Source organism: Hippoglossus hippoglossus, chromosome 14, assembly GCF_009819705.1.
Source record: "Hippoglossus hippoglossus isolate fHipHip1 chromosome 14, fHipHip1.pri, whole genome shotgun sequence".
Classification (NCBI taxonomy): domain Eukaryota; kingdom Metazoa; phylum Chordata; class Actinopteri; order Pleuronectiformes; family Pleuronectidae; genus Hippoglossus; species Hippoglossus hippoglossus.
Window position 1 is genome coordinate 19,440,034 of NC_047164.1, and position 27,657 is coordinate 19,467,690.

Consider the following 27,657-nt stretch of genomic DNA (forward strand, 5'->3'; position numbering starts at 1 on the left):
AGCCACGGACTTTTGTCTGAACAAAGTGAACAAAATATGAAACAGCATTATCTAGAGGTCAAGTGCCAAGTTTTTTATTAAAACCAGAAAGTTAAAACAATGACTTAAGAAGAGAATGTTGTTTTGCATAAAAAAACAGTTTCCAGTTCTGCTCTTCTCAAGCTTTTCAGAAATACAGATGTGCTGAATTAGAGATTGTTTTGACTTAAAGAGGGAGGGGTACACACCTGAGGCCGTACACGACTTCCTGCACTGTGTGTGATTTTTTTGGAATGAGTTTTTTTCCCCCGTCAACTTACTAAAGGGCCGATCTTTCCCTATAGCTACAGCCATTTTCCTAAACCACTTGAAGATGAACATAGGCCAACCTCACCTTTCCAATCTCACTCTTCAGCTTATACTGGTTCAACTGGATGCAGTCCTGTGAAGGGGGAGAGAAAAAGAAGGAAGTGAATCATCAACACAAACATGATCAGCACCAGCGTGAGTGTTTCGCATCATCGAAGGCCAAGAGAAACAGGGCTTCCTCTGGTACCAGAACAAAATGTTCCCTCTGTGTGTGTGTGTGTGTGTGTGTGTGTGTGTGTGTGTGATTGTGCTGAAAGCCATTTATTTCTGAGTAACGATGCATTCTGTAGTTTCTGTTTACTGTCTGCAAATCCATTAAGGTACCACCGCTTAAATGGCTGATTTGCAGTTCCATAGCAACCACCGCTACAGCGCGGAGTCAGTCAGGGGCACGGCACAGGAGAGGAGACCACAGCAGGACACAGAGGACGGGGGTGCTGGGTGAGAGGAGTTTGGTGGTGGTGGGGGGGGGGAGGATTTTACCGCAGGTAGGCTGAGAAGGAGGAGGGGGTCCACAGACAGTAAAGTCCATGAGCAGAAACAGAGCAGAGACAGGGATGGAGCGGAGGAAGAAAACGGATTTAAAGTGGATTTCTCATTACAGTTGAGGGGGGTGATGGCTTTACTGTGAGCCAGACCAGTGCCTGAGGCTCAATACTGGAACATGTTAAAAGGATGAGAGGCGGCAGGAGATCAAAGATCTAACAAAAAAAAAGATATAATGGACTGAAAGCACAGCACCAACTCGTGGTGTGGGACATGCACCAGGCAAGGTATTCTGGAAAATATGACATTACAGAGTGGGTTACGTAACAAGCTGGTTATGAAGCTTGTACTGAGTATTACTGTTGGTGCTGCAGGAGATGTGAGGATGGGGTTATGCACTGTAGGGTATGATGGTGTGAAGTATAAAGGCGCAGGGGTTATGAAAAAAACGGTTGAGGGGATTGAGTATAGGATGGAGCTGTGTGAGGTGAAGCAAGCAGCCAACCTCGGGGAAAGAGCTGCTTTGATTTTGTGAGAGATAAAGGGGAGAATAGAAAATTGGGGCGGAGGAGGATAAAGGGGGAAGGCAAATGAGGAGAATCCGGAGAAAAGAGCAATCGGAGGGATTGTCTGAGAGGAATTCCATTGGGTTCAGAGTTTGTCGGCACATGCTCATAGGCTCCTGGGCGCTGCAGTGCAGTTAATGCTCTGTCCGTGCTGATGGATAAAGAGGGCCGTGCAGAAAGCCTTAAACGCATCTGCCACATGCACACACACACAAATAAATTCCAGCCGAATGCTCCACTGGGCCCCAACAAATCTTTTTTTTTTCTGTCACTGTCACGTTAGACTGTTGCTTTACATGAACAGTGCAGCCCCCCCACCGTCTTCCCTCAGTATGCAACACACCCATCTCTCCACATTTCCCCATCCATTACTCAACTACTGATCAATATCAGTGTGTAACGAATAGATCACAGTCACTGTGCAATTTGAAACCAATGACCATTCATTTCAGTCCCTTTATGAATAATGTGCATGTCTGCCTCAGGAAGTCCGTAATAGAAAAGGGAAATTGTATTAGATTGTATTTAAATATTTAAAATCATTTCCGCCTCCTGTCATTTTACAATCGATTTTGATAGAATGGTGCAATACCTGTGGAACAATGATAGCACTGCGCGGGATTCATTATGTGTTGTTTTATAAAGTGTGTCCCTTCCTATCTGCTTATCCTACCTTATATAAATTAATAAAATCATAGTTCAGAAGGAGTCTATATTTCTTAAATCGATACATTTAACCAAAAGTCCAGATATCCCATGTTTTCTTCCAGCACTGAAACACAGCATGCATTATGAATCTATGTGGAGCTGGAGCCTCTGATCTCGGTCTCTGGTCCATGTAAACACATTTAAAAATCTGAAAACAAATACAAAAGAATATCACAAATATTTTCATCAGCAGCATCACTGGTTTAAAATACACCTGAAATGTATTCAAAAGAGGCCACCAGACTCAGCCATAATGATGTAGTTGACTGGAGTGGCCACGCTAAATATAAAGTATTTAAATATAAAAGGGCCTATAAACATCCTGAGGATTATTTTACATTCCATTTCTGCGAATTGATCCCTTTCACATAAATCTGACACACTGATCCTTTAAGAATAGAGACAACTGCATCATTTACTTTACTAATGTACTGTGAAGGCGGATGGATTGAAACATTCATCATTGCTCCAGTGATTGCTTTAGTGACTATTTCTGGCATTAGCTATAATGTGGCGTTAACTAAAACATATATTTATTAAGAGAAAACTGAGAGAAAGCAAAAGACTTCTCGTCTTCTCAGCTTTAAATATTTGAATTCCCATCTTACATGCCTGTATGCACATTTAAAGCATTCCTCGTCATTGTTATTGGTCTTCTCGTGATTCCAATGTAAGTTTGAGTGAAAATCCTCATTTTCATTTCAGTGCAAAAACTTAATATGAGGCTTTAAGTATGAGAAAAAGGAACTATGGGTTTTTCCCACATCACTTCCCCCTACAAGTGTTTGTAGCCAGTGTAGACACAATGTGGTCAATGTATATATCAGCATGTGTGGAGCCATCCCTTCACAAGGTTTATTGTGGTGTCATTTCCTTGCTGTCAATACAGGTTACTGTTGGGAGAGGGGTGGGGAGTCATAGTCACCCATTATTTGTCTTCATGGTTTCATCCCTGTGACTAACGCCTATATAAATAAACACAATTTAATATCCTGTTTTGACATAAAACATCATGCTCTCAGATGAACACGCACATTGAGCACCATGTATTTGGGGTGTTTTTCTCTGGATTCACTTAATCCTGAAATTAAAACCACAAAACAGACCAGCCATTGTGCTCCAAAAACATTCGTACTTTCAAAATTATAGACATTGTGTGTACAAAAGAGTCAAACCACAACAAATGTGATGAGAAAGTCGGGTATGAGAACGCAGAGCAGAGTTTCCTGCAATAAATAAAAAGAGTAAGAGGCTTTTGTGCTTTAGTGTCACTGTTATATAAGTCACACACACACACACACACACACACACGCACACACACAAACAACTTCCTCATGTGGATTATTGCTGGACTTCCCAAACTGCACAGGAAGGACATTCTCTATAATGAGGATGGGGAAGAGAACATGAGTGTGTAAATCATTTCCACATTTTATTTTTTACTGCGGTTATATTTATAAAAGGAGGGTGTGTGTACCTGCCCAGACTGCAGAAAAGAATAAACTGAGATTCCACAAAGACAAAGAAAAACAAACGCATCAGCTATTTAAAAAAAGTCCCTGATAAATATTCTGCTCAGGTCATTACTGGTGTTTGTGTAAAAAAAGTAAAGAAAAAAGAAATGTTGCTCTCTCTCTCTCTCTCTGTCTGTGCTGTAGTGTAGACATGAAAGACCTACAAGTACATTTTTAGAGGAATGGACACAATGCCAGGGTCTGTGAGTCTGTGGCAGCAGTCTGTAAAAGTCAGAGAGTTCCACATCCTGGAAGATGTCATGAATTTTTTATGTTCAATGTGGATTCAAAAAAAGGAGGAAACAGGAAATTCAGTCACCCCATGCAAGTTCTTCTGCATTGAAAGGTGGGTTCAGTGGTATACGAGTATTACGGCCATTTAAAGGGGAAACAAACGAGACTCAGAGGAAATTGCCTCTTTTGTGGAAAAGGAAATGTTTAGCAGTGGTCGACTGGGAACAACTGTGATATTCAAAGGTGTTTTCATAGTTTCTCAAGAAACAATGAGATTTTGGATCCAGAAGGAGTGGAAGTTTTTTGTCTTTATTCTCACAATATTATGATGTTTTTCTCAATAAATTACAGTTTAATCTTGTCATTGTATTTTTCCTTGTTAAATTACAACTTTATTCTCATAATATTATGACTTTTTCCTTGTTAAATTATGACTTATTCCTTGTAATATTCAAACTTGTTTTATTCTTAAATTATGACCATCTCAATTAAGGCTTTATTCACATTATCAAGACAAAAACATAGGCATCTCACAATTTGAGAGGCCAGATTCTGAGATTACTACGTTTTGCACAGTGGACCAATGTAGCTATTACATGTTTTGAGATGAGACTGGGTTGGTCCAACACCACCAACTATAGGCCACCAGCTAGCTCAGTATTCTTTGTATTCTTTCATTGCAGAGAGGGAGGGATTTGTTTCTTGCATCAGCATTTTACCATCTGCATGATGCTGGTCAGTCAGATAAGCTGAATGCTGACTTGATATGAGTGGACAGTGTGATTGCTGGTTTTCCCTGAGTTGATGATTAAGTTTGATTGACAGGCTTTGTTTTCTGCACATGAGCTGTTAGGGGTAAACTGTTTCTTCTCCAAGGGTCAGGAAGCTTTAGCTTTAATTTTGTACATTTAAGAGGATATAATGTAGATGTTCTACTGTCCACACTGATTGGATCAAATATAAAAGCTACAGGCTACATCCACAGTTCTGACCTATTGTTTGCATCAGTGTGGGTTTGTCAGCTCTAAATCCACAGAGAGCAGGCGATGAAGCTGGTAGATTCAGACACTGACGCTGCAAATAGATTTTGCAGAAAAAAAACTGAAATGTTAGAAATGCAACAAGCATGAGACGGTTCCAGTATAATGGCTAACAAAGCCTTTACCAAGTCAGAGGATGAGAGGTGATGTGTTACAACCTGAACACAGCGTCAGACAAGTTGTATTATATTCTATATCATTTAAAAAAATAGGAATAATGAACAGACATGTTCCACAGCAAATTCTCAACTAATCATCCCTCACTTCTGCTGTGGCGTATCTGACCGTACAAAGCCAACAGCAGAACTCAGTGATCTCACACTTCATAATGACACAGATGTGTATACAGTGTAGATCATTGAATAATTATATAAGGGGCACATGATGCATTAACATAAAAAAGCTTACATACAGGGTTTCTCATTTCTTTCTCAGCTAATGACCCCCAAGATTGAAAATATTCAATCTATATTCATATATGAGATATTTCTATCACAATATCACCTGCCTCTTGAGCCCCTCCTCTGATTGGCTGACTGCACTTTGAGTGACTTGCGACCAGCCCATCACCGGTCTCATTCTGGCGCATTCATTCACTCTCTCTGGTAAACACAGCTGAAAGTCACGCTATGTTTGGAGACCGCTATAGAAGACCAGGCACATATTTACAGTCGGTTTCAACAGGATGTTTCTGAAGGGTAAGTTACACCGTCCTCATGTTTGTTCAAGTTTTAGCACGACAGTCGGCCAATGTCGGAGTAACGTCCCGAGTTAGAGTATCGAGTTTCACAACGGAGTTTCAGTACGGAGTAACGTAGACTTTACTCCGTAGTGAGCACAGTGACACAGCACGTCAGAAGAAATAAAGTGTAACCGCTGGTCTCCAACACTAACGTTCTTAAGGGGAAATGTGCAGGGACACATTCTCTTCCTTGCTTCCCTCCACGCTGCAGTGTTTCTTCGATTCCGTATGACTCATACGGGGGAGGAAGTACGAAACGAGACGTTTCGATAACATATTTCTTCGAATGAACTGAGTGAAAAAGTCTGCGGAGTGACTGTTTTCATACTTTGAAGGTCCCTACTGACCCCCCTTCAAGTCATTACGGATAGTAAAAGACCAGAAAATGTGTTTTACACAATATGGGCCCTTTAAGGTCATTTCAGGATTTAATCATGATCATCTTTAATAAAAAATGACTTTCTCACCTGAGAGTCAGATATAGACACACGTTTGGATTCCACCGTGGGCCTGCGAGCCACACGAGGGGAGATGTGTGTGTAGCCTCCTCCAGAGCCTGATGACAGATAAGTGCCCCTCTCCTGCAGCGACAGCTTCCTTCCAGTCAGGTGAGGCCGCAACGGATGAGTCCTCTTGGCCTGAGCCCCCTCCTGTTGAGCCCCACCGTTTCTCACGCCGTTGGCAGTCGAACCGCCTGAATCTTTCGTCGTCATGGCAGCCATGATGTCCGTGAGACTGGCGGCCTGTTCGGCACAGTCAGGGTCGAGCCTCTCGCAGCCAGGGTCACTGCTCGTAGCCATGGCCGGTGGGAAGATGGGAGCGATGCAGGAGGAGGTGGCGGGGAGAATACTGGGGGTTGCCCACCAGCATCAACGTGACCTTGGCTGGCCTATGGTCAGGATGTTCAGGGTCCCACCAGAGCTGGAACAGAGGGGAGGGGGAGAAGAGCTCAGTCAAGAGGCAGCAAAATGAGTGGATCTGCATTATCTGAATCAAGAGAAATTTCACATGCTTGTTAAATAAACCTGACTGGATTGACTGGTGTTGCACTTTTGTTTCTACCAGTTAAAAAGACTACAGCCATTATTATGGCTCAGAGGTATAATATTTACTATAGATTATACCTGCCTATATACTTATAACAGTCTATGTATATATATACACACACACACGTCTATTTGTGCAATATGTATGAAGAGATATTGACAACACAGTATACCTCATTGTGCAATCATCCCGTGCCACTGCACTTTATTTACCCAAGTATGTCTCTCTAAAAATAATATATCTGTCTGTAGTGAAAGGTGTATATTATAAGTTATTGTATTTTTATCTTATTTCATACTTTAACGTGTTTACCTCATTCTATGCTACAACAAGTTAATCCCCCCGGTGTGGGAACAATAACCTTTATCTTTTCTTATCTCATCTTGCAAGGTTAATCATCTCAGTTTAGCCTGTTTGTATGTTAGATAAAGACCTGCAGACATTACTCTGGGCTGTAAAAATACAGCTCACTTCTTTGCACATTTTTCCAATGGAAATAAAAAATAAAATGTACGTTAGATTTTGTAATCAGTAATCTTAAGAGATTGAACATCAAATATAAAGAGGTAAATACAAGAGAAAATCCTAATCCTAAATCATAATGTAAAAAGAACGATGTGGATGCAATAATTAATGTTGCACTTTTCATGCATTTCCCTCTCACTTTTGAACCTAAACCTCGTCCCTTGATCATTAGCAAAAATCATTTCAATACAATCCCTCTGGTAGTTGTTGACATGTTTCAGTCTGGACCAGTGGTGGACACACGGACTGTCAATCAGAGAGCAACTAGTGAGGCTAACTCGATCTACTGTTAGCAACCCTCAGTCTCCCCAAATTTGCAATCAAAAAACCTCCTTTTTGTGACATTTTAATTTGGTATAATCAAATTAGACAGTATAACCGATATTTTGATCCTAAACTTAATGATATGATTTGAGCTTTAATGTTTTTTATCTTATGTTAAAGACTCTGAGCTGTTAATTATAACCTGAATTGTTTAGTATCTAAAAGCTGCTAGTTACCCACAGAATAGTCTTTGTTGACATATATATATTATATATACACACACATACATGTGTATATGGGTGCGAAATGTGATATTTTCCATATAACCAACCCATGTCAGTCAAAATCCTTGACTTCTGTTATTGCCAGCCACAGATCAATATCTTGCAACATCTTGTGAAAGTCAAGTAAAACCAAGCAGACATGAAAAAAGAAAATGTAATCTCTTTGTTGACATCTCATAGATTGAAATAAACCCCAAATAAAACCATGTCAAAATTTGCTGAACAAACCACACTTTATGCCTTTTGGTTCCCTGGATCTCCATGAAATGCTTGTGGTTGGACTGACACACAGAGAAATACAAACATAAAATAGACTGAAGATATTGTGTTCATAGTGTGTGTACCCAGTCATTTAACAGGGTTTGTTTATTGGCCTTGTTGCCTTTCATCTTTAATGAGAATCAAGTCAGCGACAGACAGCCAGCGAATATCAAAGCTCTTCACGACATCTGATTCAGGTGGAAGAACACAGATATGCAAAGCGGCCTCTGCACACTCATCCGAGGTATAAGGGTACTTAAATCCCTTTTTTCTAACATTATGCATCTATGTAACAAGACGAATCAAGAGGAAAAAGAATGGTGGTTGTTTTCATCTGTAAGGAGGCACCTGGGTCTGTGCATGTTCCATGAAAAGACAGACTGAGGAGAAAGAATGGAGTCAAAGTCACTTCTCTGGATATTAGACAAGAGGTGTTCACTAAATGGGCCATGTAATGCTATTCCTGAAATGTGTCAGGTGGTTAGAGCTTCATATTCAAAAATAACAGTGTTCCACTTCGTCCCGGTCCAGGTGGGTCACACCAATTCAGGCACTTGTATACAATCACGACTCAATACAAAATGCATCATATATTCAGCCATGGTAGCGGAACACCTCTGGGGGATGCAATGTCAGTCAGGCTGTCCACCAGTTTGCTCCAGAAGGATATAATTCAATAACAACTGGAGGGACTGCATCAATTTTACCTCTAGTGTTACCTTGACAATGCTATTTTGGGGTTTAAAGTGAAATATCTCAGCATTAACAGGTTGATTAAGGGATAAAAGGGAACCTTCTTATTTAAGCCAAGTTCACACAACATAAATTTTGGCCCGTTTGTCTCTGGACAATCGCCAATCACTAAATGTGAACTCTTCAAATATGCGATTACAGAGGCTCACCAACAAGTTGGTGGAAAAGGGGTGTCTCTTCTTTCGTGTGTTTTCGTCACTAAACATAGTTTGGGGACCAGTCGGGGGGTTCTCGTGGTGAAAGAACATGCTGTGTTTAACCTCTCCATTAATCGTGTTGTATGAACTCACAACGACCACGAGACCCAATCACAAGACAGCAAGTCTGCAGTGTGAACTGCACAGAAATCTGACGGCTTTGAAAGTCATGTGCATCAACTCGGCTTTAACAACATCCAGTCAGAATTTTTATATATGTACATGAAAAACTAAAAAAGATTCCCTTCAGTTTTAGTTTTCACTTTGTATTTAACTGCAATTACCAAATGCTGACACATTATATTAAGATGGTGAATGTATATAAAAAAAATATACACAGGCTTAACACCACCACGTTAGCATTGTGACACGTGAGATAAGCATTTTTATCCCAAATACAGTTCTGCTTAAGTACCGAGAGGCAGCTGCGAGCATGGCTGCAAACTCTACTGAATATGGGCCAAGGACAATGCAGTGTTCCACTGGTTGTTGCTTTGCGAGGCATAACAGGATAGACAGGGTTGACCTGCTGCACGAGGACAGTCGAAATATAAAATCTGCCTGAAGGCTTCTCAGTGATTGACTGGCAGCCAAATTACACTGAAAAGATAACGCAGCGGTGGAAGCTGAGTCTTATACTTGCAGTGGATGAATGTCTGGAGGAGTAGTCAGTGATAGTGATGATCTGACTGCACACATTATCATTCTTATATACAGGGAAAAATAGCTTTGACTTATTAGTATTTCTTTAAATCACAATTACCCCATAGGTGGTGCTGGGCTGAAGAAATATGAACGATGCCGGGGCTGAACTTGTTATGAAAACAAGGACTTAGAGATGGATACACAACAGCTCCCCAAAACAAAGACAAGCCAAGGCATCTCACTTTCAGCAAGTAGGTTGCTAGCTCAGAGGTAGTAATTATGTTTTAACCCCTGTCCATTTGTTTGTTGCTTGGTTTCACACAAAACTTGGTGTAAGGGTGCGTAATGGGTCAAGAGAGAACCCAATACATATTGGAGCAGATGCAGGAATTCTTTTTCTTTCTTTAACATTACCGAAATAGGGCGTTTTTCAACATTTTCACAGTTTTCCTGCAGGGAATAATTCAAGAATCTTGATGGGGAAAAAAAAAAACTAAAAACAGGCACATTTAGGAAACTGTATGACATTTGTTGCAGCTTGATTGAATTCAAAAGGACTGCTGGGTGCTGGCGGAGGTACGCGCTCTACTGAGTGCCACTGTAGTTGCTTCCTGGAGCAAAGGCAATTTTGGAAATGGTTACAGGCAGATATGACATTAGGAGGAAAATGCAATGTGAGATTCTGCCGATGGCCGGCTCATAAACTCTACATCTGGATGGGTCGGACTCGAGGAGTAGAACATCACCATCGCAGTTAATTTTGAAAATATCCAAATTATATCACCAAGGGTTGTTTTTACTCCATTATAAACATTTTTTTCCATTGAAGCTTTTTATTTGCCTGGTAACATAAAATATGCAAATATAAAAGGTTAGTGAGCAATTTTCATTGTGCATAGTCATGTCACATATTGAGACTCATGTGTGTCGGGAGCCACGGACACCGTTTGCTCATGACAAACGCACACACACACACAACCCATCATGATTTGCGGATTCCAAATTGCATATTTCAAATGACTATTATTCAATCTACGTATGTAAATTCAGACTGCAGGAAAAAAAAAAAAAATTATACAGGCAGCAGCAAGAGGAAATGCATTGTTTGACTCCTGACTTATTTCAGCAGAAACAAAAAAGGAGCTGTCATATTTTGCTAACTCCTATCACAACTAGTGATTATCCTTCTCTCGAAACGCGTTTGTCTCCACTGTAGCACCATTGAGCCCGCTGCATGTGTGAGCAATATCCTGCTCCAGGCGGGAGCACGGAGCAGCAGAGGTTTGGTTATTCATTTGGGCTGCAGAGACTTTTATTTGTTTACAGAGGCAGGTAACCACACATTTTCATTACAGAGGACATTTTTTTATTAGGTTTAATACTTTTTCACATCTAACCTTATTAGTTTCCCCCCCGCATCCATCCATTTTGACATATAAATATGTGAGGTGAAATGTATTACTGTCCAGCTTGACATATTGTGGCTGACACACTGTTGTAGTGTTTACATCTGGTATGAATTTATTCCTGTAAAAGTTGCAAAACACAGTTATAACACATTTGGTTGAATTTCCTAAAGATCAAGTCTTTTAATGATTTTAGAGAAGTGAAGTTGGCATAACAGAGAAATGTATACACTTGGATCACCCATCTCATCCTCCAGGTTTTACCAAAATAAAGGCAGATTATGGTGAGCCAATAATACCACAAAAATGTCAAGCTTTTGAATCATGTTATATTCTTAATTTATGACACTACCAGAACTGTTCACATCGGAACATAAGTGAGTCCTTCAATCTTCTCCAAAGTGAAAAAGACCTGCGGAGCACTGTGAAGGCCACTCGTGCAGAGATGGAGAATTTAAAACAAACACTTGCCAACTGGCAGGTCATTAAAATCAAGGCCTTAGAGATGGACTCAAACAGAGTTTGATTTAACCGTCAGTAACACTGATAAGTTGAGGGCTGAGGAGCCAGAGAAAGGCTGCATAGCAACTTGCAGCTTAATTTAAGAAAGGATCATTGTGTCAAGCGCCAACGGAAGGAACTTGAGCGGGAACATTTCTTCAGTCAAAACATACATGACCTTCAAGAGATGCTCCAAAAAGAGCGAGGAGAATAAAAAACTCAGAGCGAGGCCTATCTTCATGAGAGAAAGCAAATATGAGGAAAAAAAACTTGAAAATTATATTGGAGAAAGTTTCTCATGCCATGAGAAGTAAGCTTAAACGCAGAGCTCACTGCCAAGTGCAGTTCAGAGGACGAGGACAGTGAGAAGTTCATTGATGAGGACGTCCAGCCAAAGAAAACCCCAAAAAACAAGAAGCAGATAGGGAGTAAGAAGTTTGTTTACAACATCAAACCATAGGGTTGCTGTTTAGATGTGTGCTATGTGTTTTAAATGTAATTGTTGAGCCCTTTTTTAAATATGTACTGTGTGTTTCAAATGTGAATTATTGTTGAGCCCTGTCAAAAGAAGATTTTCTGTCACTTTGGGACAGACGATAACATCTATCTATCTATTCATCTATTCATCTATCCATCTACCCATCCATCCATCTATCCATCCATCAGCCATTGGGTAAATTGTAGAAGACTCTTACTTTAGTAATAGTTGAACAGGTGTTTGTTTATTACATTATAGTTTATGTTTCTTCTTTTGTCACTCTCTAACAGGACAATCTAATGCTCAATAAAGGGTCTCTGACACATGTTTAAACAATTGTAATTGTGTATTCAAATGGATGAATGTATTTATTGCTTGGTATACAATTTTGCTTTAGAGACACTTCACAAGCTAATGCATTTATATGCTTGAATGCATCAGGAGAGATAAGATTAAAATAAATATTACCATTTCATATTTATTTGCATTATATTTAAAAAATCATGCAGCTAAAAATTGTAGTGGGTGGAGGGCCAACAGGCTACGTGCAAAATTTTAACATGACAAACAAGTTACATAAATAAGAGCCTCAAAATGTGATTTGGATAATTAAACCTCCTTATTTTCAGTACTCACAAGGCTAAATTCAAAGTCTAACAACTGCAGCAAATCAAACCGTTTGGATGAACTAAAATCCCTTGCTATAAAAATGATTGATTAACTTGAATCTCCCTTTAGTCATCTTGATACATAGTGATACAAAATTCTTTCAGCTCTGTGGGAGAGTCTGTAAACCTGATGTGTAAATATCCTCCAGAGACCAACATGAAGGCGTACAGCCACTGTGTGGGTCTACTCCACGGTGTATTCTTCAGGATTACATAAAAAATACTTTATGTACAGTATATGGTTAAATGATGTTAAACGTAATGGTTATTCTCACTACACACAAGGACAAACTCAAAGTCAAACAACTACAGCAAAGTTGGATTAATTTAATGTTTTCAAACCTTATTTCTTCATCTTGCTCCTTTATATATCTCAGGGTCTCTAATCTGTATTCATATAGTTCAGTAAAAAAAAAACTGAGGGAAGGAGATAAACAAAGCTCATTAACAACCGGTCAGTATTCTGCTGTTAATCGAAGCAATCAGGAAAATTGAAACAAAACCTGTTGCTGCAGTGACAAGGTCCAGCTGTTCAAGCTCATATCTTTTTTCAATTGTGCAGGAGAACAGAGGTAAAAGAAATATTGATTTGAGTATAAAAAAACTTTCATCTGCCGATAAAGAAACTCTGGAGGAAACTGTGCTTTGATTACACCCAAAAAAAGAAAAATTCATCAGGTCTTCTGCAATGTCATGTTTACTTGGAGGTTTCTTCACCTCCTCTAGTGTCCTTGACAAAGTGCAAAGAGAAAGGCACAGAGTCAACAATGCATATTAAAGAAAGGGCTTAAAGGTTTGTGGTGCAATGATTTATGTTTTCTGGGGGAAAAAAGTCTGTATCCATGTAGCTGCATTTTCAAGGGAGATGATGATTGCACAGGGTTCGGTGTGTTGAAAGGATTCAGGCGGTGCTCTCTTCCTTTGATGAGCGGTGGATTTCTTCACCGTCTCCCTTCTCATCCAAACTAGTCATCAACCGTGAAACTGAATGTGTTAAGTGAGGTGTAGCTTCGCACCCTTTTCAACAGGTTCAAAGGCAATCAGCTTTGATTGCTCTGTTTTTACACACTAACGAAACGGAGATTACATGTGCATGTGACGTTAAAACCACTGAAGGGTTGTGTCAGTTTGTCAGGTTTCTGTAATGTCCCGTGTTGCAAGATCAGAGGCATGTGCTCATTTCATGCTGTTGACAAAGTGCACTCCTGAGCAGAACAGAGCACATATTGATGGAGACCATACCGAGACCACAGGGCTTCAGTGTTTCACCTGTAAGAATCGACTTAGCAGGGATCAGATATTGTACAATGTCTGAAAGTAACCACAGTGCACTACAGGGAGAATCATCTAGATAGATTGTGCAGTGATACAATATTCCTTCAGCTCTGTGGGAGAGTCTATGAAGTAATGTGGGTAACATCCTGTAACAGACCAGCATGGAGACATACAGCTACTGGGATGATCTGGTCCACTGCAAGAAGAAGTGAAAGAAGCCATCTTTGCCAACCTGGAAAAACCATCACTTAGCAGAGGAGGTGATTGAAGACTTTCAGCCACCGACAAGTTTCCTAACCATTTAACTCCAGGGTGGCACTACAACTTACACATGTCTACACCTTGACAATAGCTGCTTTTAGTCATGCACTGAATTCCGCCGACCCTCCGCACTTTCTCCGGAGGAGGTGCATGTGTGAACGCAGACATCCGAATGAGAGCCACCGGATTATCTGCCAACTTTCTCCGCCTGGCCCACTAGTATATATATCCTCAGAATGTCGGGAGAATAAGATGTGAGAACACTGTGGGGGATCGTCTGCTGCCCAACAGATGCAAAAAACAAAAAGAATACAAATATTTACCAGTAGAGAAGCGGCGTCATGCACGTAGAAGACATCGACGAAGATGTCTAGGGAGTTAATGGTGATAAGAGTCAACACCAGTGTCTGTGCGTTGTCAAGAAAATCACATGATCTCCGCAGCAGAATGAATATGTTACTTCCTGCCTCTGTCTGCTGCACTCGGCTGCACCACCCCTCGTCTAAATAATACAGAGGATTTGTTGCAGTTGTGAACGCGTCCTTGCAGAGAACATCCCGCTGTGTTGTGCGTGTGCGAAACCAGTTCTCCAGGCTTTACCTGCAGGTGATGTCTGAAAATGGTTTAACTGGTGGTATTAGTCAGTGAAAGCTAAATTAGCCTCCTGGATGAGAGGTGAAACATCCTCAAGGAAAACAAGCAAGTCCAGGTGCTTATGTTCACTTGTGCAACTTCTGAAGATTAAATCAAAAGCACTTCTTGTATACAGTTATTCTTCCACATCAAATCTTTAATGATAAGTTAGCAAGTATTTTGGTAAGATTTATTATTTTTCAGAGGAAAAGTACCCAATATTTCTCAAATGTGAATATCTACTGCTTTTCCTGTTCTGAAGTAGCTTTAGTTTAGGATTTACATAGTTACCAGATACATATCAGATACGTAGATAAGCAGCAAGTAGAACTCCTGCTCACCGGAGTTCCATTCTATCCAGATCCAAAATCTTAAAAACATATTATTGTTTCTTGAGAAACTACAAAACCCCTTTGAATAGCACACAGATGTGACCAAGGATAATTTCACAGTTGACCATTAGCAAACATTTCCTCCTCCAAAAAAGAGGCAACTTCCTCAAAGTCTGTGTAGTTCTTTCTTCAGAATAGATTCAGTTGCACAGTACTGATTTTTGTAATGTGGTCCTGATGAGCCAAAAATATTTAGCATTTTGTTATTTGTGAAACCTATACTCAAGTTTAACTTAACATGATGCTCCACATTCCTCATTTCAAGGCAGGCGAGGGGCTGATCCTCTGGCATTCCCACTTTAACATGACACATAGCCTGAAATGATGTCTTTATACTCGTAACATTAAAACTTTATTCTTGCCATATTGCGACTTTATTCCCAAAAAATATTTTTTTTTTCCTGAAGTGGCCACAATACTCTGTCATAAAAACTAACTAAAGACTTGGCTACTAAATGTTCTTTGGATGAACTTCTGTGATTTTAACGTAAGTTCATGCACAAAGGAGTTCACAAGCTGATACGGAGTTAAGTGATTTATTTGAGTCATTTTGATTGAGGGGAACTTGTCAATATTAGGAGTCAAGAGATGACTATGTACGTGAGGAAGATTATGATGATGTAAGAGATTATCAAAGGTAATTGGTTTGCTAAAATCAATTGGGCACATTCTAAAAAAAGGAGTTGGAAAACTATAAAATTGATAAAAGAGCTGCTGGAGCGAGGAGCACAGGTTCGTGAAGCAGAGAATCATTCCTATGCTGTGACTCGAGAGCAAGTCAAGAACGCCTTCCAGGTTTGTAGGGGGACATGTTCCCTTGTTAATGATCAAGAGAAGACCCTGGTAAGCCTCACAAACCGAAAGGCCAGGCAGCAGTTCACACAAACATCCAAAAAGTTGTAGATAGAGCGCAAAGTTTTATGTACTGATGAAACAAAAAGTGTGGACTGTGTGGAGAACTGAGCAGACAAAAAGGAAAAGCTCATGACCCCTGTTACCAGCACATCGGTCAAACATGGTGCTGGTTCTGTTATGGATTGGGCCTCTATTTATTGATGATTGCACTGCTCACAGAAGCAACATGGAGAGGTTATACAAGAGTCTGTGCTCAGATCCAGGGAGTTTTGGCTTCATACCAAAAATAATCTTACGAACAGACCTGGAATTGTGAATCTTTTAAATGCATATAAACAGGATGTATCATCAGCCAAATACACAGAACTCCTAGGGCGTCATTTAATCATCCAGCAGGACAGCGATCCCAATATGACCAAAACATCCACAGAAATTTGCAGGCGGAATATCTTCGACTGGCCAAGTAAACAAAATCTTGCAGAGCTAGTCCATTTGAAGACCAGACTAAAGGCAGAGAGACCCCCTGACAAACAACAGCCTTAAGAACATCAGATGTGCTGTATTTCAAGACATCACCTTGAGAAGTTATGAACATTGTCCTCTATGTCCTGATGGCTTTTCGATCAACTGATTGATCAGTCAGTTAAGAAAACAAGATTTTTCAATAATAATAATAATAATAATAGAGAGAGTATAACATTGTCAGTAAAATTGAGGGTTGTAACTAACAATCGTGTTTTCATTGGCTTAAAATGAGCCTTCTGTACCTGCACCTGGAGCAAGGCTGCATTTGAATAGCTCGTTTGGCTTAGGAACCTTCCTAACTTTCAAAAGACCTGTTGAAATCCTCTAAAGGGTAAGGAGAGGAGCTTCAATGCTTCCTAACTTATCTCCTTTAGCATAGGAAACATCGGACCATCCTTTATGAAAGGAAAGGAGAAAATGCCGCCGCACAATTCTTGGCAGCAGCAACATTTAAAGCAACACAACCTTGTAGTTACACCTGGACACACCCAGTTAAATATAAAGAAAAAACTAACTGTTGTTTTATTCTCATTACATGATCATCTCAATCAATCAATCAAATTTTATTTGTATAGCCCATATTCACAAATCACAATTTGTCTCATAGGGCTTTAACAAGGCGTGACATCCTCTGCCCTTAACCCTCAACAAGAGTAAGGAAAAAAAGAAAAGAAAACATGGTAAAAAGAACGTAGAAACCTCAGAGAGCCACATGTGAGGGATCCCTCTCCCAGGACGGACAGAAGTGCAATAGATGCCACGTGTAATGGAGAACATCAGAAAGATAAGGTTGCAGCATTGATTAGAATAAACACTTTGTAGCATAATGGAAGGTAAATGAATTGATGGATTATTGTCAGTAATGAGAGTATCTGAGGAGACATATTGTATATCAAGCAGTCTTGTTGTAATCATAGTCCACGGTCAGCAGCCACCACGATCAGGATCTGAATTCGTCTCTGTCACATATGTCCAATATAAAAGTTATTTCAACCCCCTGAGTGTGGAATGGACACAAGCATTTTTTTCTCTACTTTTAAGTTTTCTCTTCATATATTCCTCACATTATTATATTATTTCAACATTTCAGTCCTTTGTTTTATTTCTACTTTCAATTAAATCTGCTTCGTTGTTATTTCCTGAGAGTAACAGATGATTACATGTTTCCTCTGTATGAACTGAATAATCTTTTCTCAGGACGTGTTATTTCGTTTTAAATAGCCTACAGCACAGTACCGTGCATTTTGTGCATATCTTCTTTTATAAAGAATCTTGTCAATCATGTGTAAGTGGAGTTGGATTGTCTCTGCACTGGGGGCCTCCTTTCCTAGCTCCTTACAGCTTCTTCTTCTCATCATCCTTGACCCCGTGACCTATTCCATCAGGGTCAAGGAATAATGTTTGGGAAAGGAGATTATTTAAACTTTCTAAATGCAGCCGATGTTTTCTTTCTACTGTAGCCCAGAATTGTCAAACAAAACAGTGGCCCTAGTGATGGTCACACGTGGAAAATCAGTTGTTTCCTCATGCAACTTGACCACTAGAGGCCACTAAATCCTGAAATTGAGAGAAAGCTGATTTCTGTGTCACTGGGTAAAGTAAAGTTTTAAGGTACGTTAAGGGTAAGCGTTAAACTTAAAGTGTGTGTGTGCGCGCATGTGGGGAAACACAGACTGCTGAAATGCATCATTATTATATGCAGACCTAAAAAAGCACCGCCAGGTAATGGAATCACTGAGTAAATGTCATAGTAAGTCAAGTAAATTCAACAGGCTGCATCTTATCTTGCATTTCAAAGAGTCTTTGAGCCTTGATCCCTCCTGTGCTTTGCACAGAACAAATTGTAAACATTTAAAATTCCGGTGCTTACGCAGGGTGCATACATTATACAGTACAGTTGAATCTCTGTATAGCTATATGACCTTTTCTGGGACTCTACTGAAAGCCATTTTCATCTTGCATATGATCAAATGTCAATATCAAAGCCAGAGGGATCATTATAGTAGACCTGACTTCACTGCAGTGGATATGTACAGTCTTTTCTCCACTGTTCACATCATTAAAAAAAATCTCAGATCTCATTAAATGACAAAATCAAATGTTAGGAACTAACAATTGTCTAATCACAGGGCATTGTGATCAATATGATTTAATTAGTTCTATAAATAAATAGTTCAACAGACAGTTTACGCATAGAATGTCTTGCTTTAATGTGCAACCATTTTAATGTTAATTGTAAAATAAGGAGGACGAGGATGCAGTGCCCCAGCCAGTATCTGCAGACTTGGCTGTTTGGGAACAGCATTTATTCAGTTGAGCGATAATAAAAATCTCTTCTAATAAAATTCTTTCACACAGTGAGTATCTATTTAAAAGACAATAAAGAAGACAATATTTCACTACAGTCACCACTCTCACTGGCTCGTATCCCAGATTTAATAAAAGCACAATCAGCACAAACCATTACGTCCATCTAACGCTCCTTAAAATCAAGTCAGAGCTCTTTTATATTTCCCCTTCCTGCAGCTCCACTCTCCCTGGGCCCACAGGTTGATCAGTCCTTCTCTGCCGTCGCCTTCTCCTGCCACATTCCATCTTACTCAAACCAAGGATTAACTGCTGAGAAAAAATATGCAGGAACATTAAGGGTTGGAAAGCCCTGCAGGAACATTAACCTGGCTGTTTATGCTTGATGGTAGAATAAGCCTGGGCAACAGCTTGGATTTGCATGGCTTTTGTCTGCATGCACAGGCACACCTGCCCACACAAACAACCCCTACACACACACACTTGATTTTTTTTATTTTGTCCAAAAGGATTATGGGAGAGATTACATTCTCCTATAAACACACACGCACACTTAAGCTTTTCCTCATATTCCTCCTGTCGCGGTATTCAACAGCTGCACCGATTATGCCTCATCATCTTTGTCTGAGTGGGCCTCATTCATATGGAGCAGAGTGTACTGCATCTTCAGGGGCCTCTGAAATAGTGAGAGAACATAGTAATCAGCTATCAACTGTGATCAAGGGAAGCTGTCAGCACTATGGACGTTGATGAATATATTTAATGTCAATGACAACTTATTCTTAGAGGCAATAACAGACACAGAATGACACGTCAGTCTCAAAATAAATCCTCATCTGTCGTCACTGCACCACAGCAGCAGGAGCAGAAAACAGAGCACAATTGATTGCACTCAAAACAATAACATGATTCAGAACGTACCTTTTGAGATTTAAAGTTCTGTTTTATTTGTACAGCACCAAATCACAATATACAATATCACAAGGTCGAGACCCAACAGTTGGAGTGTGACTGTGGAGAGAAAAAACTCCCTGGAAGAAGAAGAAGCATCTTGCAGTATGTGGGCGGCCATCTGCCTCGACCGGTTAGGGCGAGCAGAGAAAAATGGGGAAGAGAGGAGAGATGGGTGCTGAAGAGGACAGAGAAGCGAGAGAGATAGGGGGGAGGGGGAGGAGAGGGTGAGAGAGAGGAAAATAAACTTTGTTGTTGAACTAAATGAAAAAAATCCACTAAGGTATTTCGCTTACTCCTTTTTAGTGCTTATCAACGTATTTAATCTGCAAAAGTTAAATGCTGTAACTGGGTTGCATTTAGCTCTATTACAGTAATTAGTTTGGCGATATAAACATCCATGTTTTAATAAAATTGGGATTTTAATAATGTATAATTATCGATATTGTTTGACATACAGTACCTATTTTTTATCTTTATATAATTTGGTCATATATCCCAGCCCTGGATTTGTATGTGTTGGACATACTGTATAAACAGAGCTCTACAACTGGCTCTGCAGAGTTGCATTTAGACACAATGGTGCTTCAAGCTCAATGCTGACAGCGACATGCTACCAAGCTAAATGCATAGTGATGTTAGGATGTAATGTTTGCCATCTTACTTTGATATTTGCTATTAAGCACGAGAGAGTCAGCTGTAGTTTTTGCAGGTATTTGGTCATAAACCAAATTCTTGGACAAACATTTTGCAAGATGCAAACCAAGGGGTCACCAAAGCTGTTACTAGTCATACTCAGGGAGCTGTATGTGCTAAATTTGATGTTAATTTGACCATTAGCTGTTGAGACATTTCATGGACATACAAAAAACTCTTGGTGTAGGACTGACCTACATGGCCATCCCTAGAGCCATGTCCATAACGTGCAATCAAACACCCATACCAAGGTATAAATCACTATGGCTAACCACTCAGTACTAAGGTGAGGGTTTTTTGTTCTATAAAGTACAGTACTAAGTTTGAGACACTGAGCATGCTTTAGTCCTTATCTATCTTGCAATACTACCAGTGCTAGCTGCAAATTCACTGCAGCTGATACATACAACTAGATGCATAAAGAACGATCTTCAGAGACAAAAAGGACAATAGGTCCTGCAGCACTACTCTGTCCCCCTCAGAGCCCTGTCCCCCACAGAGCCCTGACCCCCACAGAGCCCTGACCCCCACAGAGCCCTGACCTAAGCATCATGGAGTCAGTCTGGGATCATATGAAGAAACCAGCACGGATTAAATCCACTTTAGAACTGTGACAAGTTCTCCAGTTTGGACCAACTTAACTTCTAAGTATCTTGCTGTTGAAAGCATCTTCACTTTACTTAAAATATAGACATTTCCCAGAGTGACTATGTGTGAATGTCACAAGTTGAGCACATTAAGTAAAATCATTTAGTATGTATGTAGAAGAGAACGCAATCAGAATATGTGAAACTCAACACCCACTGCTACACTTAAATACCCACATGGATCCTGGCTCACACAAAGACTCTATTCTTCACATTGCTGATGATAAACAAATAAAACTGACAGCACAGAAGGTCAATGTCTGTGAACAAAACCACCTCCACAAAATCCTGCTTCAAACGAACAGGAACAAACATAATTGCAATAATACAATACGATAATAAAAGTCACAGACTAATCCCTGGAATCTTTTAATTCAATCCACAGATTAGCAGGCAGCTGTACGAGACACAACCAGCTGTGTCTGTGAACCTGTTCAACACATTCTTGTAGCGCCAATCAATGGGATGTGATGGAGCAAACAGGCAGCAGCTCCAGGCTAGACGCTAAAGAAGACAGGGGTCCACGGGCAGCGATCAATCAGACTGGACACCAGTACACTCTGGGACAATCCCAACCCAATCCAGGGCCACCCTTCTCTCCCGCTGGCTGCCTGAGGCAATGATAAGCCCGGAGAGAAGACCGAACACTGGCAAGTTGGATGAGCCAATTATTTCTTCTCTACTCACTCAGACAATGATGCCGAGGCCTCCAGTGTGGCTGACCTTCCTGGAATCGGAACAATGTCGCCTGACTACAGACCAGCCCAGGGATGCCACCCTCCCTCCTCACATTCAGGGAACAGGCAGAAAAAAAACTCATCTGCAGATCTGTGATGAACAGGACTCACTGTATTTCCAGTTCAGGCAGGCCCCTTATAGTGGCTCTACCCTCTGTCTTTGTGACACTGCTCAGGCCATAGGATGAGGGAAGGGATAGCAAGAGAGGATGAGACAGTTAATGTAAAAGAAGATGAGCACGGTGCAGCCCATCATCCACTGACCTCAGGATTCCCATTATAGAAAGCTTCGGATATCACCACGCTGTAATTCTGTGAAGATGTGCGGAGGACAACAGTTCCTGCTGAATACGAGAAGCCATCCATCTTCTCCCTTGGGAGTAATACTCACTGCCCCCGGATTACGCCAGTGATCTCTATCCCCTTCTCGTAGCTGTGACAAACCTGTGATCAGGTGGCAGGTCAGTCCTGATGCAGAGGCGGCAGCTGGCTCTAGTTCACTCTCGTCTAAGAGACCAATTCAGTATCCAGCGAGCTGTGAGATGCAGGCAAACAAGCCCAGCTTTGCCAACTCATAGCACACTGAGCAATACTGATTGCATATTAAATGAGCAAGTGCTGAGCTGAATAAGCATGTGATACTCATTTCCTCAATCCTGCTGCTTTGAAAGAAAATGTTTCTGTCAGCTGACAAAAATCAAAGCTAAGGTTGGTTATCCTGGAAAAGCTAGCAAGAGCAGGCTACACTTTGAAAAACTATGTAACCGATACATCCCATTGGCCCGATCATCACAGCTACACCCCCAAAACACAGAACAGTGTACTGACTGACAAGTGCTAGAAGCAGACTTTTCTGTGACTCGCTCACTAACTTCTGGTTTTTGTCTCTGGTTTTGTGTTGCATGTCTCCAGGGATGAAAACTGTAGTCATGCACAGTGAGAGCACAGACAGTGTTTTCGCAGGCAGACAGGTCAGACAGACAGGTACACCGACCAATCATTTCCCGAATTGGTCAGGTTTACTACAGATAATACAACAGAAGGGGCCACAGCTTTCGTCTTTTTCTTTTTCAGACGACTTTATTTACTGATGTCTATCAGGACGTGAAGAGGTTTTTAACAAATAAGATAAAAAGTGTTTCAGAAACAATTTACCAACCATACCTGTAAAGAAACACCGACAGTTGTTCTGTGAGACTGTGCTGTACTTCTGTACAGTACTCACAAAGTTAACATACTGAAGTTTAATCTAGCTACACATTTACCAAGTTCACTAAATTAATTTATTATAGTATTTGCTTACACATTTGCTAATTTGTTGACTCACAGTAAACAGTAAAGCTGCTGAGAATATAATTGAGTAGCAAACCTTCATGCTTTTGGTGTGTGAGGCGTTACGTTTATCTCCTCAGGCAGCACAGAGCCGCAGGTGTTTCAGTGCCAGTGTGTCTGTTACCGCAAGTGTGTGTGTGTGTGTGTGTGTGTGTGTGTGTGTGTGTGTGTGTGTGTGTGTGTGTGTGTGTGTGTGTGTTTATGGTCTAAGTGAGGAAGCGAGACCTGAGTGAGTTAGTGTGTGCCTGCCTGTGTTTGTGTGTGTGTGCTAGGGATGTCACGAGGACTGATACTTTATACCAAGTCAATGCCAAAATACTAAAAAGGTCACGGTATTCTTCTGTTATTTTTACAGTACAGTAGGTACCGAACAATACCGACCCGCCCCTCTAGGATGGTTTGCCCGCCACTGCTTCGGCATTACGACAGGCGCACATTGCATGTCCGGTGTCCTTGTACCGTGCCGTATTGCCCTGCCACATGTCCTCGCTCCCCCGCTGACCTGTGCTCACTTTGCAAGTTGATGGTGGACAGTCACTGGTCAGAGGTTCTTGGGAGTGCAATGCAGTGCTATGGGTTTAATTTGTGTTTGCTTGGGTCGCTCTGGAGTTTATGAGACATGTATTGAAACAGAGTGACAGAGACGAGCAGACACACACAGACACACACGCACTCCTGCGGATAGGAGAGAGGTTCTTCCTACAGATTGTGACACAACACAGTGTTTTAACTTTGTTGTTACAGAAGAAGCGACGCCCTGTTTATCCAGGAAAATAGAGGTGAGTTCAGCTGGTCATTGTGGAGATCGGTTCTGCCTGTGGGGGACTGGAGAGGAGCAGGGCAGCAAAATCACTTGTTGACCAGTGTTGTGCCCAGTTCTGCCTGCCCACTGAGAATTTCATGCACCCAGCAGGAGCACGCACAGCTACAGTAGAAAGACGATACCAGATGAAATCATCTCTACAGCAATGTACTGTTTAAAAACTATATCATCTCTGAGGACGAGGTTGTTGGCGTTAAAATGTGGAAAAATCCCAAACTGCCAAACTCAATCAAAAAAAGCCTGAGCTAAAACACATTTTTTCCTAGCCCAGTTTGATTTGAGTGGTTATTTATTATTAAAGTGATGAATGTGTGACTCCATCTGCAGAAAACATGTTATGCATGCCCCAGACCTGACACTGAAACAGTCGACTCAAGCGTCTAAAAAAATGCATTTTGGTTTAAAGATCTCTAGAAATAAAGTTGAATTGTGCATGCATTTGTGTTTGGCAGTTGTGTATTTGATTTGCATCCCCTTCTTTTATCTGAAAAGATGATGATGAAATTCTCAATGCTAAGTCAAAACAGCCCAAAATATCAGCTGGGAAAAGTGCACTGCGTGTGCAGCATCTGTGGTTTTCTTACCGTCATTGATTTATACCTAATTTTCATACATGCCACTGTTCTGTTTTATAATGTTTTTTTATTCATAACTTTAAGGCTACATAGCCACTGTTCTTTTTTTGAATGTTCAAATATTTCTGATGAAAGGAGTGTGCGTTGATATAAATGGGATTTATTGTTTTGCTTTGGTTTTTTGTCGTGGTATCAAATTGGGGTATCGAGAATCGTGAAAATGTCATGGTATCGGTCTCTAACTACCCAACAAGATGTTTGCAGCCTCTAACTGTGGATAATCATCAAATTAACACAATTAGTCACATAATTACACTTGCTCTGTAAGGGCCAGTTATTCTAAATGGGAAATGACTGCAGTTCGCAGTAAACCGACTTAATACAGCCGTTTCCTCCATGACCTAGTTTGACCGTCGATCACATGTAATCACCACTAATTTCTGTACCGGCTGCAGAGTGAGCTCTCCTCCACCGCTGCATTTCAGAGAATCGTCACCGCATAAGAGACTGAGCTAATCTGTTTCTCACAGCATTTAACATCAAAACAAAATGGAGCGCTTATCTCTACAGCACAGGTTCCCAATAAAGAATTTGGAATTGGTATAAAGAATAAACCCCCGAAAACCCCCTCTCAGAAACCGAATCAGACTTGAGGTTTTTGTTCTTTTGTGTTGGTAAAGGTCACGAGCGGAAGACGATGGAGGCATCACCATGGGCAAGCTGCTGATATGACAGATGGAGCAAATGTTTAGCCCAGCAGCCCTTTGATGACTCATCCTAATAATCTTACTCCCTCAGTACAGAGAAACATTATTTACAGCTCCTTTTGTTAAAAATGTTTTACATTTTTATTATGAAGCCAAGTATATTTGTAGCTTTGAGCGACGCTGACAAGTTATACATTTTCAAAAATATGACTAAAGTCAAAAATGAGTGAATCATTATTTTTCCCTCCGTTCTACCGTAGGAGGAACACAGAAACACCAAAATTGAGCAGCCTTATACGTTCCACAGTACAATAATTACTAAAGTCTGTCAATCTAGTACAAAACAGTCAATTTCTCCATTTTTGAAGCTGTCTTTTTACTGAGAGCTATTTTTTGGATTATTCTCAGCCCTCATCTGTTGTTGTCATCTGTTCTTCCTGCGGCAAAGAGGGCCAGATTTTTCTCGAGAAATACAAGAACTGTAGGCCTCTGGGCTGTGAGCCTCTTTCTCCCCTAATCAATAATGTGAGCTGCAGCATTGAAGAGTCTCTTATTCTCCACCCTGGTGCAAGCTACAAAGAGAATTGTTGATGCAGTTAGCCTGGAGAGGGGAGCTGAGGCTGGTCGATTCTCCAGAACAGGAGTGGATTTGAGGAACGGTTTGCTCACAAAAATAGGCAGCTTTTCAAAAAGGACAGCCCCGGTGTCAGCTGGCCCAGGGTCAGGTTCTGCTTTTTTACTCCTCCAAGATTTCATCAAAAACACCACCAGCCTCTTTCTACACAGAGGGATATTTCTAACAGCCAATCACAAACAAGACCTGAGCAGAAATAGAAATTCATGTCATATAGAGAGGCTGAAGTGGGGAGTACTTAGCGGGAGGTTTAAGCTCCTTCTCTTTAGCTGGCAGTCCTCGCTGAAATCACAAACCTGTCTTTGGAGCAATGAGAGCCGATTCCTCCCCCAACACTGTCACTGCTAAGCACTGCCAGAGCCTCCTACACCACCACTGCACACACTCTTTGTACTAGTACAGAAGGAACCAGTTTTTACAATATTAATGATTGATCTCTATACGGCCATCGTACAGATTAATGAAGAAATCTGCTTGAATACCTCATGAAAAGCCTTGCCAGTTACTTACTTACTATAGGCTGCAACAGTCATATATTGAGTGTCATTGACTATAATACCAAACAAAGAAAATCAGCCTTAACCTCATTTATACTTCTATCAAGGATCAAAACAGAGCCAACTCCTGAGGCCAACGCAAGTGGCCTACGCCATTGTGACCATATATACTGGTATATACACTTTATACACTGGTGTACCCACGCCAGTTGGCAGTGGGGTTTCTATGCCACTGTATGAGTACTTCAGACTATGCCAAATGAAAATGAGGGGATCATGTTGGATGCGGAGCTGATAAATAAATGAACGATGGTTACTTTTACTGAAATTACAGCAACACAGAAAAAACAGAAGACATCGGAGGAGATAATGTGTTTGAACACTGAACTGATTCAGGCAGAAGGAGGTTGAGCTTACTGTGTTTGTCTGGCCACTTGTAGACATGGACAGGACATGCTGCCAGTTGTTATGATTCACATTATGGAGGTGCATGTCAAGGTAAGTGTAGGCTATTTGGTTTCTCCATACCTATGGCACTTAGTCAATGCTGAACAATAAATTGGCATTTACATATCTTGGACCCTGGTCAGTAAAACTCTTCTCCTACAGAGTAGCCAGGCCCTATAGTCTCTTAAATGTCACCAACCATGCACTCGTCATTAACGTCTTAGCAGTAGATCAGTTTATTTAGGTCAACATGTAAATCCAAAAGCAAACTAAACGCAAAAACCTCAGGGATGAGATGAGACCATCATGGTCTAAACAAAAGATTAACAGATGCTGTAATCTGCAGCTTGCCAACTCTCTTGTATTCATGTTTGTTTTCTTCATTGGTCACTGGAAGTCTCGTATTAGATACAAGCTGCCTTCTTGACCAAACTATAATAAATTGATTTATGCATGAGATGAACTGAGATAAAAAATTATTGTAATTCATCCTGAGGGGAACACGAACGTCTGAGCCAAATTCATGGCAATCAATGTGAAAGGTTTGGATGAATGTCAACCGGTTGAAGGCACTAGAGGGGGATCTCCAAAGTCATTATGAGATTCATCTTCTGAGGATCAGGAATGTCGGTATCAAATTTGATGGCAGTTAAGAATATTGTTCAGATCTGTAACAAAATAACTGACAGACCGACA

The 27,657-nt window shown here is 40.7% G+C and overlaps 1 protein-coding gene across 2 annotated transcripts in view; it reads right to left on the reverse strand.

Annotated features, from left to right (window-relative positions):
- camkk1a (calcium/calmodulin-dependent protein kinase kinase 1, alpha a) overlaps nt 1-27,657 on the reverse strand; it is an 80,156-nt gene that overhangs the window by 44,018 nt on the left and 8,481 nt on the right. For both annotated transcript variants that reach the window (XM_034606203.1, XM_034606204.1), the window contains exons 2-3: nt 6,106-6,559; nt 374-421 (exon numbers count right to left, since the gene is read on the reverse strand). In XM_034606203.1, the coding sequence (XP_034462094.1) occupies nt 374-421; nt 6,106-6,438 (381 nt within the window). In that variant the 5' untranslated portion in view covers nt 6,439-6,559. The remainder of the gene's footprint in view (nt 1-373; nt 422-6,105; nt 6,560-27,657) is intronic.